The sequence below is a fragment of the Tursiops truncatus genome, chromosome 2 (assembly GCF_011762595.2).
Source record: "Tursiops truncatus isolate mTurTru1 chromosome 2, mTurTru1.mat.Y, whole genome shotgun sequence".
NCBI classification, from domain to species: Eukaryota; Metazoa; Chordata; class Mammalia; order Artiodactyla; family Delphinidae; genus Tursiops; species Tursiops truncatus.
The window spans coordinates 107,779,781-107,793,848 of record NC_047035.1 but is presented as its reverse complement, the minus strand read 5'-3'; the positions used below and the strand labels follow the sequence as shown (position 1 = coordinate 107,793,848).

At 35.3% G+C, this 14,068-nt stretch overlaps 1 protein-coding gene across 8 annotated transcripts in view; it reads left to right on the top strand.

Annotated features, from left to right (window-relative positions):
• Window positions 1–14,068, top strand: part of DENND4A (DENN domain containing 4A) — a 131,632-nt gene that overhangs the window by 52,844 nt on the left and 64,720 nt on the right. For 7 of the 8 annotated variants that reach the window (XM_033851842.2, XM_019948500.3, XM_033851840.2 and 4 more), the window contains exons 5-7: window positions 8,307–8,376; window positions 9,941–10,110; window positions 10,929–11,170. The exons of the other annotated variant lie outside the window; for it this stretch is intronic. In XM_033851842.2, the coding sequence (XP_033707733.1) occupies window positions 8,307–8,376; window positions 9,941–10,110; window positions 10,929–11,170 (482 nt within the window). The remainder of the gene's footprint in view (window positions 1–8,306; window positions 8,377–9,940; window positions 10,111–10,928; window positions 11,171–14,068) is intronic. 8 annotated transcript variants of the gene reach the window in all.

Sequence of the window (14,068 nt, the reverse complement as noted above, 5' to 3'; positions counted from 1 at the left end):
TTGTGTTTGCTGCCTAGAGAATTTCCTTTAGCATTTGTTGTAAAGCTGGTTTGGTGGTGCTGAATTCTCTTAGTTTTTGCTTGTCTGTAAAGGTTTTAGTTTCTCTGTCAAATCTGGATGAGATCCTTGCTGGGTAGAGTAATCTTGGTTGTAGGTTTTCCCCCTTCATCACTTTAAATATGTCCTGCCACTCCCTTCTGGCTTGCAGAGTTTCTCCTGAAAGATCAGCTGTTAACCCTATGGGGATTCCCTTGTATGTTATTTGTTGTTTTTCCCTTGCTGCTTTTAATATTTTTTCTCTGTGTTTAATTTTTGATAGTTTGATTAATATATGTCTTGGTGTGTCTCTCCTTGGATTTATCCTGTATGGGACTCTCTGTGCTTCCTGGACTTGATTAGCAATTCTCATATCAGACAAAATAGACTTTAAAACAAAGACTATCACAAGAGACAAAGAAGGATACTACAAGGCTTCCCTGGTGGCGCAGTGGTTGAGAGTCCGCCTGCCGATGCAGGGGATACGGGTTCGTGCCCCGGTCTGGGAAGATCCCACATGCCGCGGAGTGGCTGGGCCCGTGAGCCATGGCTACTGAGCCTGCGTGTCTGGAGCCTGTGCTCTGCAACAGGAGAGGCCACAACAGTGAGAGGCCCACATACCGCAAATAAAAACAAAAACAAAAGAAAAAAAAAAAGGTCACTACATAATGATCAACGTATCATTCCAAGAAGAAGATATAACAATTGTAAATATTTATGCACCCAACGTAGGAGCACCTCAATACATAAGGCAAATACTAACAGCCATAAAAGGGGAAATCGACAGTAACACATTCATAGTAGGGGACTTTAACACCCCACTTTCACCAGTGGACAGATCATCCAAAATGAAAATAAATAAGGAAACACAAGCTTTAAATGATACATTAAACAAGATGGACTTAATTGATATTTATAGGACAGTGCATCCAGAAACAACAGAATACACTTTCTTCTCAAGTGCTCATGGAACATTCTCCAGGATAGATCATATCTTGGGTCACAAATCAAGCCTTGGTAAATTTAAGAAAATTGAAATCGTATCAAGCATCTTTTCCGACCACATCACTATGAGACTAGATATCAATTACAGGAAAAAATCTGTAAAAAATACAGATGCATGGAGGCTGAACAATACACTAGTTAATAACCAAGAGATCACTGAAGAAATCAAAGAGGAAATCAAAAAATACCTAGATACAAATGACAATGGAAACATGATGACCCAAAACCTATAGGATGCAGCAAAAGCAGTTCTAAGAGGGAAGTTTATAGCAATACAATCCTACCTTAAGAGACAAGAAACATCTCAAATAAACAACCTAACCTTACGCCTAAAACACTTAGAGAAAGAAGAACAAAAAACCCCCAAACTTAGCAGAAGGAAAGAATTCATAAAGATCAGATCAGAAATAAATGAAAAAGAAATGAAGGTAACGATAGCAAAGATCAATAAAACTGAAAGCTGGTTCCTTGAGAAGATAAACGAAATTGATAAACCATTAGCCAGATTCATCAAGAAAAAAAGGGAGAAAACTCAAATCAATAGAACTAGAAATGAAAAAGGAGAAGTAACAACCGACACTGCAGAAATACAAAGGATAATGAGAGATTACCAAAAGCAACTATATGCCAATAAAATGGACAACCTGGGGACTTCCCTGGTGGCGCAGTGGTTAAGAATCTGCCTGCTAGTGCAGTGGACACAGGTTCGATCCCTGGTCTGGGAAGAGCCCACATGCCATGGAGTAACTAAGCCCGTGCGCCGCAACTACTGAGCCTGCACTCTAGAGCCCGCAAGCCACAACTACTGAGCCCGTGTGCCACAACTACTGAAGCCCGCACGCCTAGAGCCCATGCTCCCCAACAAGAGAAGCCACCGCAATGAGAAGCCCACACACTGCAATGAAGAGTAGCCCCCACTTGCCGCAGCTACAGAAAGCCCACGTGGGGCAATGAAGACCCAATGCAGCCAAAGATAAATAAACTAAAATAAATAAATTTATTTTAAAAAAATGGAGAACCTGGAAAAAATGGACAAATTCTTAGAAATGCATAACCTTCCAAGACTGAACCAGGAAGAAATAGAAAATATGAACAGAGCAATCACAAGCACTGAAATTGAAACTGTGATTAAAAATCTTCCAACAAACAAAAGCCCAGGACCAGATGGCTTTACAGGCGAATTCTGTCAAACATTTAGAGAAGAGCTAACACCTATCCTTCTCAAACTCTTCCAAAATATAGCAGAGGGAGGAACACACCCAACACCCTAGTAGAACACACCCAACACCCTAGTAGAACACACCCAACACCCTAGTAGAACACACTCTACTAGGCCACCATCACCCTGATAACCAAAACCAGACAAAGATGTCAGAAAGAAAGACACCTACAGGCCAATATCACTGATGAATATAGATGCAAAAATCCTCAAAATACTAGCAAACAGAATCCAACGGCACATTAAAAGGATCATACACCATGATCAAGTGGGGTTTATCCCAGGAATGCAAGGATTCTTCAATATACGCAAATCAATGTGATACACCATATTAACAAATCAAAGGAGAAAAACCAAATGATCATCTCAATAGATGCAGAGAAAGGTTTTGACAAAATTCAACACCCATTTATGATAAAAACCCTCCAGAAAGTAGGCATAGAGGGAACTTACCTCAACATAATAAAGGCCATATATGACAAACCCACAGCCAACATCGTCCTCAATGGTGAAAAACTGAAAGCATTTCCACTAAGATCAGGAACAAGACAAGGTTGCCCACTCTCACCACTCTTATTCAACATAGTTTTGGAAGTTTTAGCCACAGCAATCAGAGAAGAAAAGGAAATAAAAGGAATCCAAATCGGAAAACAAGAAGTAAAGCTGTCACTGTTTGCAGATGACATGTTACTATACATAGAGAATCCTAAAGATGCCACCAGAAAACTACTAGAGCTAATCAATGAATTTGGTGAAGTAGCAGGATACAAAATTAATGCACAGAAATCTCTGGCATTCCTATACACTAATGCTGAAAAATCTGAAAGAGAAATTAAAGAAACACTCCCATTTACCATTGCAACAAAATGAATAAAATATCTAGGAATAAACCTACCTAAGGAGACAAAAGACTTGTATGCAGAAAATTATAAGACACTGATGAAAGAAATTAAAGATGATACCAACAGATGGAGAGATATACCATGTTCTTGGATTGGAAGAATCAACATAGTGAAAATGACTCTACTGCCCAAAGCAGTCTACAGTTACAATGCAATCCCTATCAAACTACCACTGACATTTTTCACAGAACTAGAACAAAAAATTTCACAATTTGTTTGAGACACAAAAGATCCCGAATAGCCAAAGCAATCTTGAGAACGAAAAACGGAGCTGGAGGAATCAGGCTCCCTTACTTCAGACTATACTACAAAGCTACAGTAATCAAGACAGTATGTTACTGGCACAAAAACAAATATAGATCAGTGGAACAGGTTAGAAATCCCAGAGATAAACCCACACACCTATGGTCACCTTATCTTTGATAAAGGAGGCAAGAATATACAGTGGAGAAAAGACAGCCTCTTCAATAAGTGGTGCTGGGAGAACTAGACAGCTACATGTAAAAGAATGAAATTAGAACACTCCCTTACACCATACACAAAAATAAACTCAAAATGGATTAAAGACCTAAATGTAACGGCAGACACTATCAAACTCTTAGAGGAAAACATAGGCACAACAGTCCATGACATAAATCACAGCAAGATCTTTTTTGATGCACCTCCTAGAGTAATGGAAATAAAAACAAAAATGAACAAATGGGACCTAATGAAACTTAAAAACTTTTGCACAGCAAAGGAAAGCATAAACAAGGTGAAAAGACAACCCTCAGAATGGGAGAAAATATTTGCAAATGAAGCAACTGACAAAGGATTAATCTCCAAAACTTATAAGCAGCTCATGCAGCTCGATATCAAGAAAACAAACAACCCAATCCAAAAATGGGCAGAAGACCTAAATAGACATTTCACCAGAGAACATATACAGATTACCAACAAACACATGAAAGCATGCTCAAAATCATTAATCATTAGAGAAATGCAAATCAGAACTACAATGTGATATCATCTCACACCAGTCAGAATGGCCATCATCAAAAAATCTACAAACAATAAATGCTGCAGAGGGTGTGGAGAAAGGGAACCCTCTTGCACTGTTGGTGGGAATGTAAATTGATACAGCCACTATGGAGAACAGTATGGAGGTTCCTTAAAAAACTAAAAATAGAACTACCATACGACCCAGCAATCCCACTACTGGGCGTATACCCTGAGAAAACTATAATTCAAAAAGAGTCATGTACCACAATGTTCACTGCAGCTCTATTTACAATAGCCAGGAAATGGAAGCAACCTAAGTGTCCATCAACAGATGAATGGATAAAGAAGATGTGGCACATATATACAATGGAATATTACTCAGCCATAAAAAGAAATTAAATTGAGTTATCTTTAGTAAGGTGGGTGGTCCTAGAGTGTGTCATACAGAGTGAAGTAAGTCACAAAGATAAAAACAAATACCATATGCCAGCACATATATATGGAATCTTAAAAAAAAAAATCATCATGAAGAACCTTGGGGCAAGACAGGATTAAAGACACAGACCTACTAGGGAATGGATTTGAGGATACGGGGAGTGGGGAAGGTTAAGCTGGGGCAAAGTGAGAGAGTGGCATGGACATAAATACACTACCAAATGTAAAATAGATAGCTAGTGGGAAGCAGCCGCATAGCACAGGGAGATCAGCTCCGTGCTTTGTGACCACCTAGAGGGGTGAGAGGGAGGGAGACGCAAGAGGGAAGAGATATGGGGATATATGTATATGTATAACTGATTCACTTTGTTATAAAGCAGAAAGTAACACACCATTGTAAAGCAATTATACTCCAATAAAGATGTTAAAAAAAAAAAGGCAAGGGGCCTTCCCTGGTGGTGCAGGGGTCAAGAATCCACCTGCCAACTCAGGGGACGTGGGTTCGAGCCCTAGTCTGGAAGATCCCACAGGCTGCAGAGCAACTAAACCCGTGGGCCACAACTACTGCGCCTGCGCTGTAGAGCCCACAGGCCACAGCTGCTGAGCCCATGCACCTAGAATTTGTGCTCCACAACAAGATTAGCCACCACAATGAGAAGCCAGAGCACCACAACAAAGAGTAGCCCCTGCTCGCAGCAACTAGAGAAAGCCCGCGCGCAGCAACCAAGACCCGATGCAGACAAAATTAATAAATAATAAATATATTTTTAAAAATAAAAGCTTGTGGCAAAAGTTTTCAAGAATTACTAGTTTTTTAACCTTTGAACCATAAGCCTTAAGTGATTTGGACTTTGATTGATTTAGAATAGAACAGGAATATTTTAGAGCTGGAAGAGAACTTAAGAGTGTCATATGCTCCAAAACTGCAAAAATGTGTAGTTAAGGATATTTAGTCCAGGTGCTTTGATCTGCACAGCAAATTTTTGGCTAATTTGGGACTTTCTCCTCAGTTTTTAGCTCATTGAGAGTATTTTTTTAATATTCTCTACAAGTGGCTCTTGTTTTACAACTTTTCGGGAATGTCAGTGTTTGATTTAGCAAGTTGATTTAGAAAAGTGGAGTTATTAACAAACCAAGTAGTTAAATCATGCACGTAATTCCAGAAGAAAGGTTTTTGCCATGGCAAACCACAGTGCAGATATTTTATGGGTTAAATGTTTAAAGTATTTTAAGAACAATGGCTCTTCCTACTTTCTTTTTTGCTGAACCTTTGTATAAGAAGAAATTTAGAAGAAGCTTCTTGTATCCTTGGCTCTTTTCTTCCAGGGCCCTTCTAACTTTTACTTTAAGTCTTTGTTTTTTATTTTAGGATATTCCTTTTGGTTTCTACCGTATCCACATGGTCATATATAGCTCCTTTTTTATCATCACAAAAGTTATTGAAGGTTATTTTGTTATCTTTACAAATTTGGCTTATTGGGAACTGGAGTTGAGATTGCAATACAGGATCCTTTATAAATTTTTTACCCACCAGATAAACTAAAAGTCCAGTTTGCCTACATTCATAATATCCACTTGAATTTTATACATCCATTCTTTTGATGCAAAAATATTGAAATGTTTATTAAAAAATAAAATCCCAACAGAGCAATGAGCATAACTTAATGTCCTAAATAAGTTAGGATTTAACATACTAATCTGCTGGGGACATACTAAAAATGTTTAAGAAAGTGGAAAATTTCTAGATGATGAGCCAACTTATTGTATCATTGTTCATAATAGTCCCCCCAAAAGGAAACAACCTAAATGTCCCTCAGTAGGGGAATGGATAAAAGAAACTGTTTCTTTCATTAATGGAATACTATCCAGCGGTTCAGATGAAGCAAGTAGATCTGTATCAACGTAACTAATTCTCAAAATCATTTTGATGAGTGAGAAAGCAAGCCATAAAGGAGTATATTCAGCGCATCACCATTTATTAAAGTCATAAAGCATACAAAACATCTTTACATACTTAAAGATGTGTATATTTACGTAGTAGAAATTTTTAAAATGCATGTGAATGAAATGCGCTAGCTTCAGGCTAGTAGTTAGAGGACAGAAAGGGATGGAAGATGAGGTTTTAGTTAAATCTGTAATTTTTTTGTTTCTTTATAAATTAAAATATCGGAAGCAAATAAGGTCATTGTTAACATTTGTTAAAACTAGGGGGTGAGTAAATGGGTGTTTGTTATAGTAATCTCTTAATATTTAAAAAATGTATTTCTTAAAATAAGTGTATTTTCTTTATATATTTGTTCTCAGTGCTAAGTATCTGTCCTCATATACTGGTCCATGCAGGCACTCTCCATCATGTATGCACAAACACATCCCCTCACATTCATTCCTTTAACAAGTATTTATTAAGTATTTCCACATAATAGGCACTGTTTTGGGTGCTAGATACAGCAGTGGACAAAACAAAGCCCTTACCATCATGGAGCTTATGTTCTAGTGGTGGGAGGCAGATAATAAATTAGAGAATATACAATATGCCCAGTGGTGGTAAGTGCTATCTATGCATGGAAAAAAGAAAAAAAAACAACAAACAGATAGGGGCAGTAGGGAGGACTGGGGAGGGTAGAGACTTGTTACTGTATGTAAGGTGATGAAAGGAAGGCTGTCTAATAAAATGACATTTGAGTTGAGGCCTGAAGGAGGTGAGGAAATGTGCTCTGTGAATGTATCTGTCACCACCTCATGTCAAGTGGTGACATCTCCTAAGTTACATATCTGTTTCAGACTTCTCACCTTACCTCCATTTGACTCTATGCTTGGATGTCTAATAGATGTTTCAAACTTAAGATGTCTAAAACTCCTTTTCTTTGCCCCCAGATCTGCTTTACCCATAGTCTTCTTCATCTCATTTGTAGCTGGGACTAGGAATTTGAGACTCTTTGAAGAGTAGCTGTTATTTAAAGGCGTGGTACTAAATAGATGAGATCATTTAGAGAAAGTAAAGAAAAGATCACATTTAATGATCAGGAAAAGAGAGGGGATGCTACAGGGGAGATTGAGGACTGGCCAGAGATTTGGTGGCGAGGGACCCAGGAGAGTGTGATGCCTCAAAAGCCAAGACAGGAAAATGTTTCAGGAAGGGAGTCGTTAGTGGTATCAAAATCTGCTGAGAGGTTGAAAAAGATGAAGACTAGGAATCAACTGTTACATTTGGCATCATTAAAGTCGTTAAAGTGTTCTTTTAAAAAAATGATGGGATTAAAACCTGGTTTGGAATGGATTCATGAAAGAATAGGAAATAAGGAAATGGATATGGCAAATTACAACTCTTGAGTTTTGGTATAAAGAACTGGAGAAAAATCTGGCAATATCTGAAAGGTGTTGTGGAATCAAAAGAAAGGTCTACATACACGAGTAGGTATTTCTTTTTATCATTTCTGCCCAGAGTTTGGGCTTAGAATAAAATCTAAATTTTTGTGATTTAGTTTTGTTTTAAAGGGTCGTTATCCTCATGTTACTGCTATCGCAAGGGGAAAATATGTTACATTTTACTTCTGAAAGAAAATTAGGCAATAACTCCAATAAAATGCTGACAAAATAACCAAGTGAAAATAGAAAGAAATCTGTCACTACATCTTAGGAAATACATACTGGAGAGATCAAAGAGATTCCATTTTATTAAGTTACTACCTTTTACAATTTAATGATATTTCCTTTTTTTTTTAATTCAGTGGGGATCAGCAGTGTACTTATGTTATAAAAAATCGGTGGCAAAGACTAACACTATATCTTACAAAGCTGGTAAGTATAATTTTTCATGGAATACTTTATAAATGTATTATGGGGCCAATAAGATTAAAGAAAAAAAACAAAATCTGTCTTACGATGTGTTAGTGTCAGGACTGGGACTATAACCCATGTCTTTTGATTGTTTTGTCTTCATCCATACTTTATTGGCTGCTTAATGGAATATTAATTTTAAAAGAAGGCAAGGTTTTTAAAATATTAGGTTTAAGTAAATAACTAATAAGTAGATATCATTCTCTTTAAGTTTTTAAATCAGTAGAAAATGTGGAAAAGTATTTATTGTCCTTTTAAATTAATGTTTCCTTAATATTTATATTAAATTTAATCAAATCTATAGTTCATATGTAATTATATTTGAAAATAATCTGAAATATTATAAACTAACTTGTAATTTTATAATACATAGTTGAATTGCCAGAAACCTCAAAATATCAAATTATGTACAAGAGTGCAGATTCAACCTTTTAAAAAATAAATTTTTAAAGTTAGTGTCCTAGACTCCTAACTTCTTCTACCTGTGATTTTCTGGGGTCCATAGTTCATCGCTATTTCTATAGTTACTTAAAGGCTATACCGTTACTTCATGACTTAAGAAAGTAATGGAGAGTTAACCGTAAATCCTCATGGGATTAACTGGCTGGCTAGCATATAATTAGAGAATTTTAGAACTGCCTTGGACCTCTATATCTAGTTCATCTCACTTTATAGTTGAGAAAACCAGAGACCTATAGGTACATGATTTGTCCAAAGTCAAACAGATATTAGTGTAGCAGACCAACCACTCATATTCTTAGTTTATCATTTTGTATTTAACATCATGTCTGGTGATGGTTTCCACTTGACTTTAAGGGTTCAAGGTCAGGGAACCTATTTTCTGTTTCTAGTCCCACAAAATCCAGGACAAGAGTCTTCTCTGACGGTTTGTTAGGTAGAAGATACCTGGACTACTCTCTAGACTAGTCTATTTAAGATGAAATAATATGGCACTTGAAACTCTATTTTCATGTAATCTGGGATTATTCAGAAGCTGGGGTTAAGCTGGTACTATTTTAAAGACATTGTAAATATGTGACTTCTATTTTTTTGTGTATTTTTCTTGTATTTGTCCTAGAAGTTATATATATAGTCCTATAGAATATCTATTTTAATGTGTCAAAAAAACCCTAAGGGAAAGTTATTGAAAGCTAGTGAAGTGGATATATGCATTTGAACATTTCAAAAAAAATAGTATGTTCATATGCTTTAAGTCAGTGTGACCACAAAATGAATTTTTAGGCGTGTGTTTATATTTGTGTATGTTGCTTTAGAATAATCTTTTCTTGTTTACCTTACTAGCCTTTGTGGATGAAACTTGATAAATATTACGTAGTTAATATGAATAGTTTGAGGATTAAAATCTATATGAATCCTACTAAAGTATTCAGAGTTACTTGGTGAACATATATGTAATGTTTTGGTCTTCCAAAAGTGTTAAATAATAAAGCATTTTAGCCTCATTCAAATTATGAGCGCCTAAATTCAAGACATGATGAGCTAATATTTATTATTGATTTTATAGGTCTAATTTGTAGATACCCTCAAGAAGATTATGAGTCATTCTCACTCCCAGAATCTGTTCCCCTATTTTGTTTACCAATGGGTGCAACTATTGAATGTTGGCCATCAAATAGCAAATACCCTCTCCCTGTATTTTCTACATTTGTGTTAACTGGAGCCTCAGCTGAAAAGGTACTGTATGTTTAACAAATGATATCTGCAAATTTCTTGTACATTTTCAAGTCTTAAGTTTCATATGCAGGAACAATAGAGAAAAATAACTGGTTAAATTGAATCTATTACGCGCACCTTTTCCACTTTGTTAAAATAACTATATCCAGAGACATAGGAAAAGAGAATTTCATTCTGTCCCATATACCCAAGTGCTTTTTTTGTGAATATAGTGAAAGATTTTTTTCATCATCAAATGATGATCCTTCATTGCTTCGTTTTCTGTGTTATAAAAACTTTAAAGTAATACTAAAAACATTATTAAATATGCAGTGTTATTTAGAATCATAAACTGTTATATTGTTGGAATGGACTTTGGAAATCATCTAGTCTAACATCTTCATTTTATATATTGGGAAATTGAGGTCTAGAGAAATACAGTGAATTGTCTGAAGTTGGAATTTGTATTTCCTTATCTAAAATTCTGTCCCACTCTCTATTAAATAATTATTTTCAATAACTTTCTTATAGAGAATATTGATACAGTTGCTTTTACTCTTTATAAAACAAATGCAATTTAATTAAAACACCTTTTTTTCCCCAATAATGAGACATGAGAGTTGTGCTGTGTAGTTTTGTTGTTGTTGTTGTCGATATAGTACTTCAAGAAAGCAAGAGTGTTATCTCTTCACCACTGGGTTTCTGGTACCTGGCACCTTGCTTGGCTCATAGGCACATAATGGCTCCTAATATAGCTCATCCATTAAATATTTAACTAATGATGTGATTGGAATAAATGATATAAGGCATATTTATCAAATATATTACTTGTTTTCCAGGTCTATGGTGCTGCTATTCAGTTTTATGAACCATACTCCGAAGAGAGTCTCACAGAAAAACAGAGATTTCTTTTGGGTTTAGCATCATCAGCAGATGAGAAGTCTGATAGTTCCAAGACAATTCACACTAGTAAATGCATCTGTCTTCTCTCTCACTGGCCTTTTTTTGATGCATTCAGGAAGTTTCTGACTTTTCTATATCGTTATTCCATCTCTGGGCCTCATGTCCTTCCAATTGAGAAGTAAGTTAGAAGCCTTTTTGGTTCAAAATTTGGCAGCTCTTTCCATTATGTGTGGTGTATTTGTACTGGTAATTGAGTAAATTTTATTTGGAAGCTAGATTTTTCAAGAGAAAAAAAGTTTGGTTGATTCAGTTCTCTATTATACCTACAGTTTTGTTATTTTAGATAATTTTATCTCTAACAAAATGAAATAAATGTTTCATTTTTTTGATACTCTTGTGAAGTTTGGAGATCCTAATTAGCGGGTTTTTTTACAGGTTTTGTTAATTCTTATTTTACATGTAATTTGGGTTTATATGGACCTTTAAAATATTCCTTACTATTTTTAGATATGAATTTAAAGGAAACATTAGATAAACGTATTTTTTATTCTTTTTAAAATTTTTATGATTTACTTTAAGATCACTAAAACTGAATAATCTTTAATGTAGTAAGGTTTGACACAAATGAGATCTAAACATCACCACTGTCTATTTGACTATTGTTTATTTTATATCATCTGTCACTTAAGCTCTTTTGTGTTCTTAGGCAGAATTCTGTGATTCTAATGACAGTTGAAAGTGATAGAATTATTATAAGAACATTCAATGTAAAATATTACTTTATAATTTTTCCTTGCAGTTTTCTGCCTGCATCTCAGTATTCTAATCCACCAGTTCTCAAATTTTTTGGTCTCAGAACCACTTTATACTCTTAAAAATGAAGACTCTCCACCAAAGAGCTTTTTTTAATGTGTTATATCTATTAATATTTACTACATTAGAAATTAAAACAGAGAACTTAAAAAATATTTATTAATTTATTTTAAAAAATGATAAACCCATTACATGTTATCATAAATATCTTTTTTTTTAAATAACCATTTCCTAAAACAAAAAAATTAGGAAGAAGAGGCATTGTTTTACATTTTTTGCAAATCTCTAATGTCTGGCTTAATTGAACATAACTAGGTTCTCATTTTATCTTATTTTAATTTTTTTTTGGCCATGCGGCATGTGGGATCTTAGTTCCCCAACCAGGCATGGAACCCATGCCCCCTGTATTGGGAGCACGGAGTCTTAACCACTGGACTGCCAGGGAAGTCCCATAGCTAGGTTCTCATATATGCTTGTGCTTTCAGTCTGTTGCAATATGTTGTTTTGGTTGACGTAATGAAAAAAACATGGCCTCACACAAATATGTATGTGGAAAAGGGAGGGCATTTGAATACTCTTTTCAGAAAATTGTGGATTTTCTTTTTTGACAGTGCACCAAAACTTGACAAGTATAGTTTGTTATAGGCTACTGTCAATGTGGAATCTGAAACTTTAGTGATGAACTTTCTCTGTTACAGTAAAATCTATTGGTTTATCTCTTTGAGTGGAACTTTTATACATGTGTGATTTTGTAGCATCATACATTCGTCATTTGGAAAATACTGGTTCACTGAGTTAACATAGATACATCTCGCTATCAAAATTTAAAAATCAGATTTGTGAATATAACCACCTACATCAGAAAACTTTTTGAGTATTGAGAAATTGTCAAGTTTATGGTAGCAAGATTCTAATTTTCACTTGAAAGCTTGAATTTATTTACTTATTTGTTTGTTTGTTCCTCCTTTGGGGTAACTGAGAAAAAGGTTTTAGTATTCCATTTTGATTTCTCCCTTGGCTTTTTAAAAACAGCTTTATTGAAATATAATTCACATATCACACAGTTTACCCATTTAAATTAGTATACAATTCAATGTTTTTTTAAAACATGCATTCACAGGGTGTACAACCATTACCAAAATCTAATTTTAGAACATTTTCATCCCCTAAAAGAAACCCCATACCCATTAGGTGTCCTGCCCCATTCCCCGCTCATCCACTCAGCTCTAAACAACTTACGCGGTCTTCTTTGACTGGATCCTTTCATCTTTTCGTAATGTTTCCAAGGTTCATCCATACTGTAGCATGTGACAGTACTACATTTCTTTTTATTGGAAAGCTTGAATTTAATTATTGGCAACAAGTACTGTAAGTTATTTTTCTTGAAGCAGTAGCCTCACTTTGTTCATTTTAATGTAGAAAATATCTACTGAATACCCACATTGGATAACGTTAATATGTCTTTTGTTCTTTCAAGGAAAAATGGCATTCTGTGGGAACACAGCAAAACAAAAACAGCTAATTCACTCACAACTCAGTCACACAAGTGCTCTTCCTCAAGACAAACATCATACTCCTGTATGCAGCAGAAGTGCTTTATGCATTCTTCCCCTTTCATCACACAGATTATTTATAAGTATACACTACAGAGTCAAAATTTAATAAAATTAATAGTATTTACTGCTTCATCCGAGACATTCTTAAGTGAAACTGAATACAACAGCTACAGTTCAGTGCCACTCCCTTGATTCATAGTAAGGGGCAGCAGTTTTATCCGCAATGGCTTTTGCACCATCAGTGCAAATATCAACACAGTGGAAATGGCAAATGGTGTCTTTAAAAAGTAGCTTTGACCTTGCAGATTCTCCCTGAATGGGTCTTGGGGATCTTTAGGTATTCATGGATCACACTTTGTTTTCTGCTATTCTAACTGCTTCACATAATGCAAGCAGATATGTGTCCTCTGGAACTCATTCCCCTTATCTTTTTGTTCTTAGATTGTGAGTATCTTAATAATAGAAACTGGTAGTATATGGCTTTTTAAAAAATAATTCCCAACATGTCTGGCAGTATCTTATATATAGCAGGCAGTCAAAACATGTTTGTAAAAAATTAATAATTTTCTCTTCTGATGTTTTGTATCCAGTTGAAATTATCTCAGTTCTGAAACCAAGATGATTTGGAAATAGTTAAAAAGTAATAGAGAAATAAAATAACTCATTCCTTAAAAAAGGATTGTTCACTATTGTTGCCTTTTTTCTTT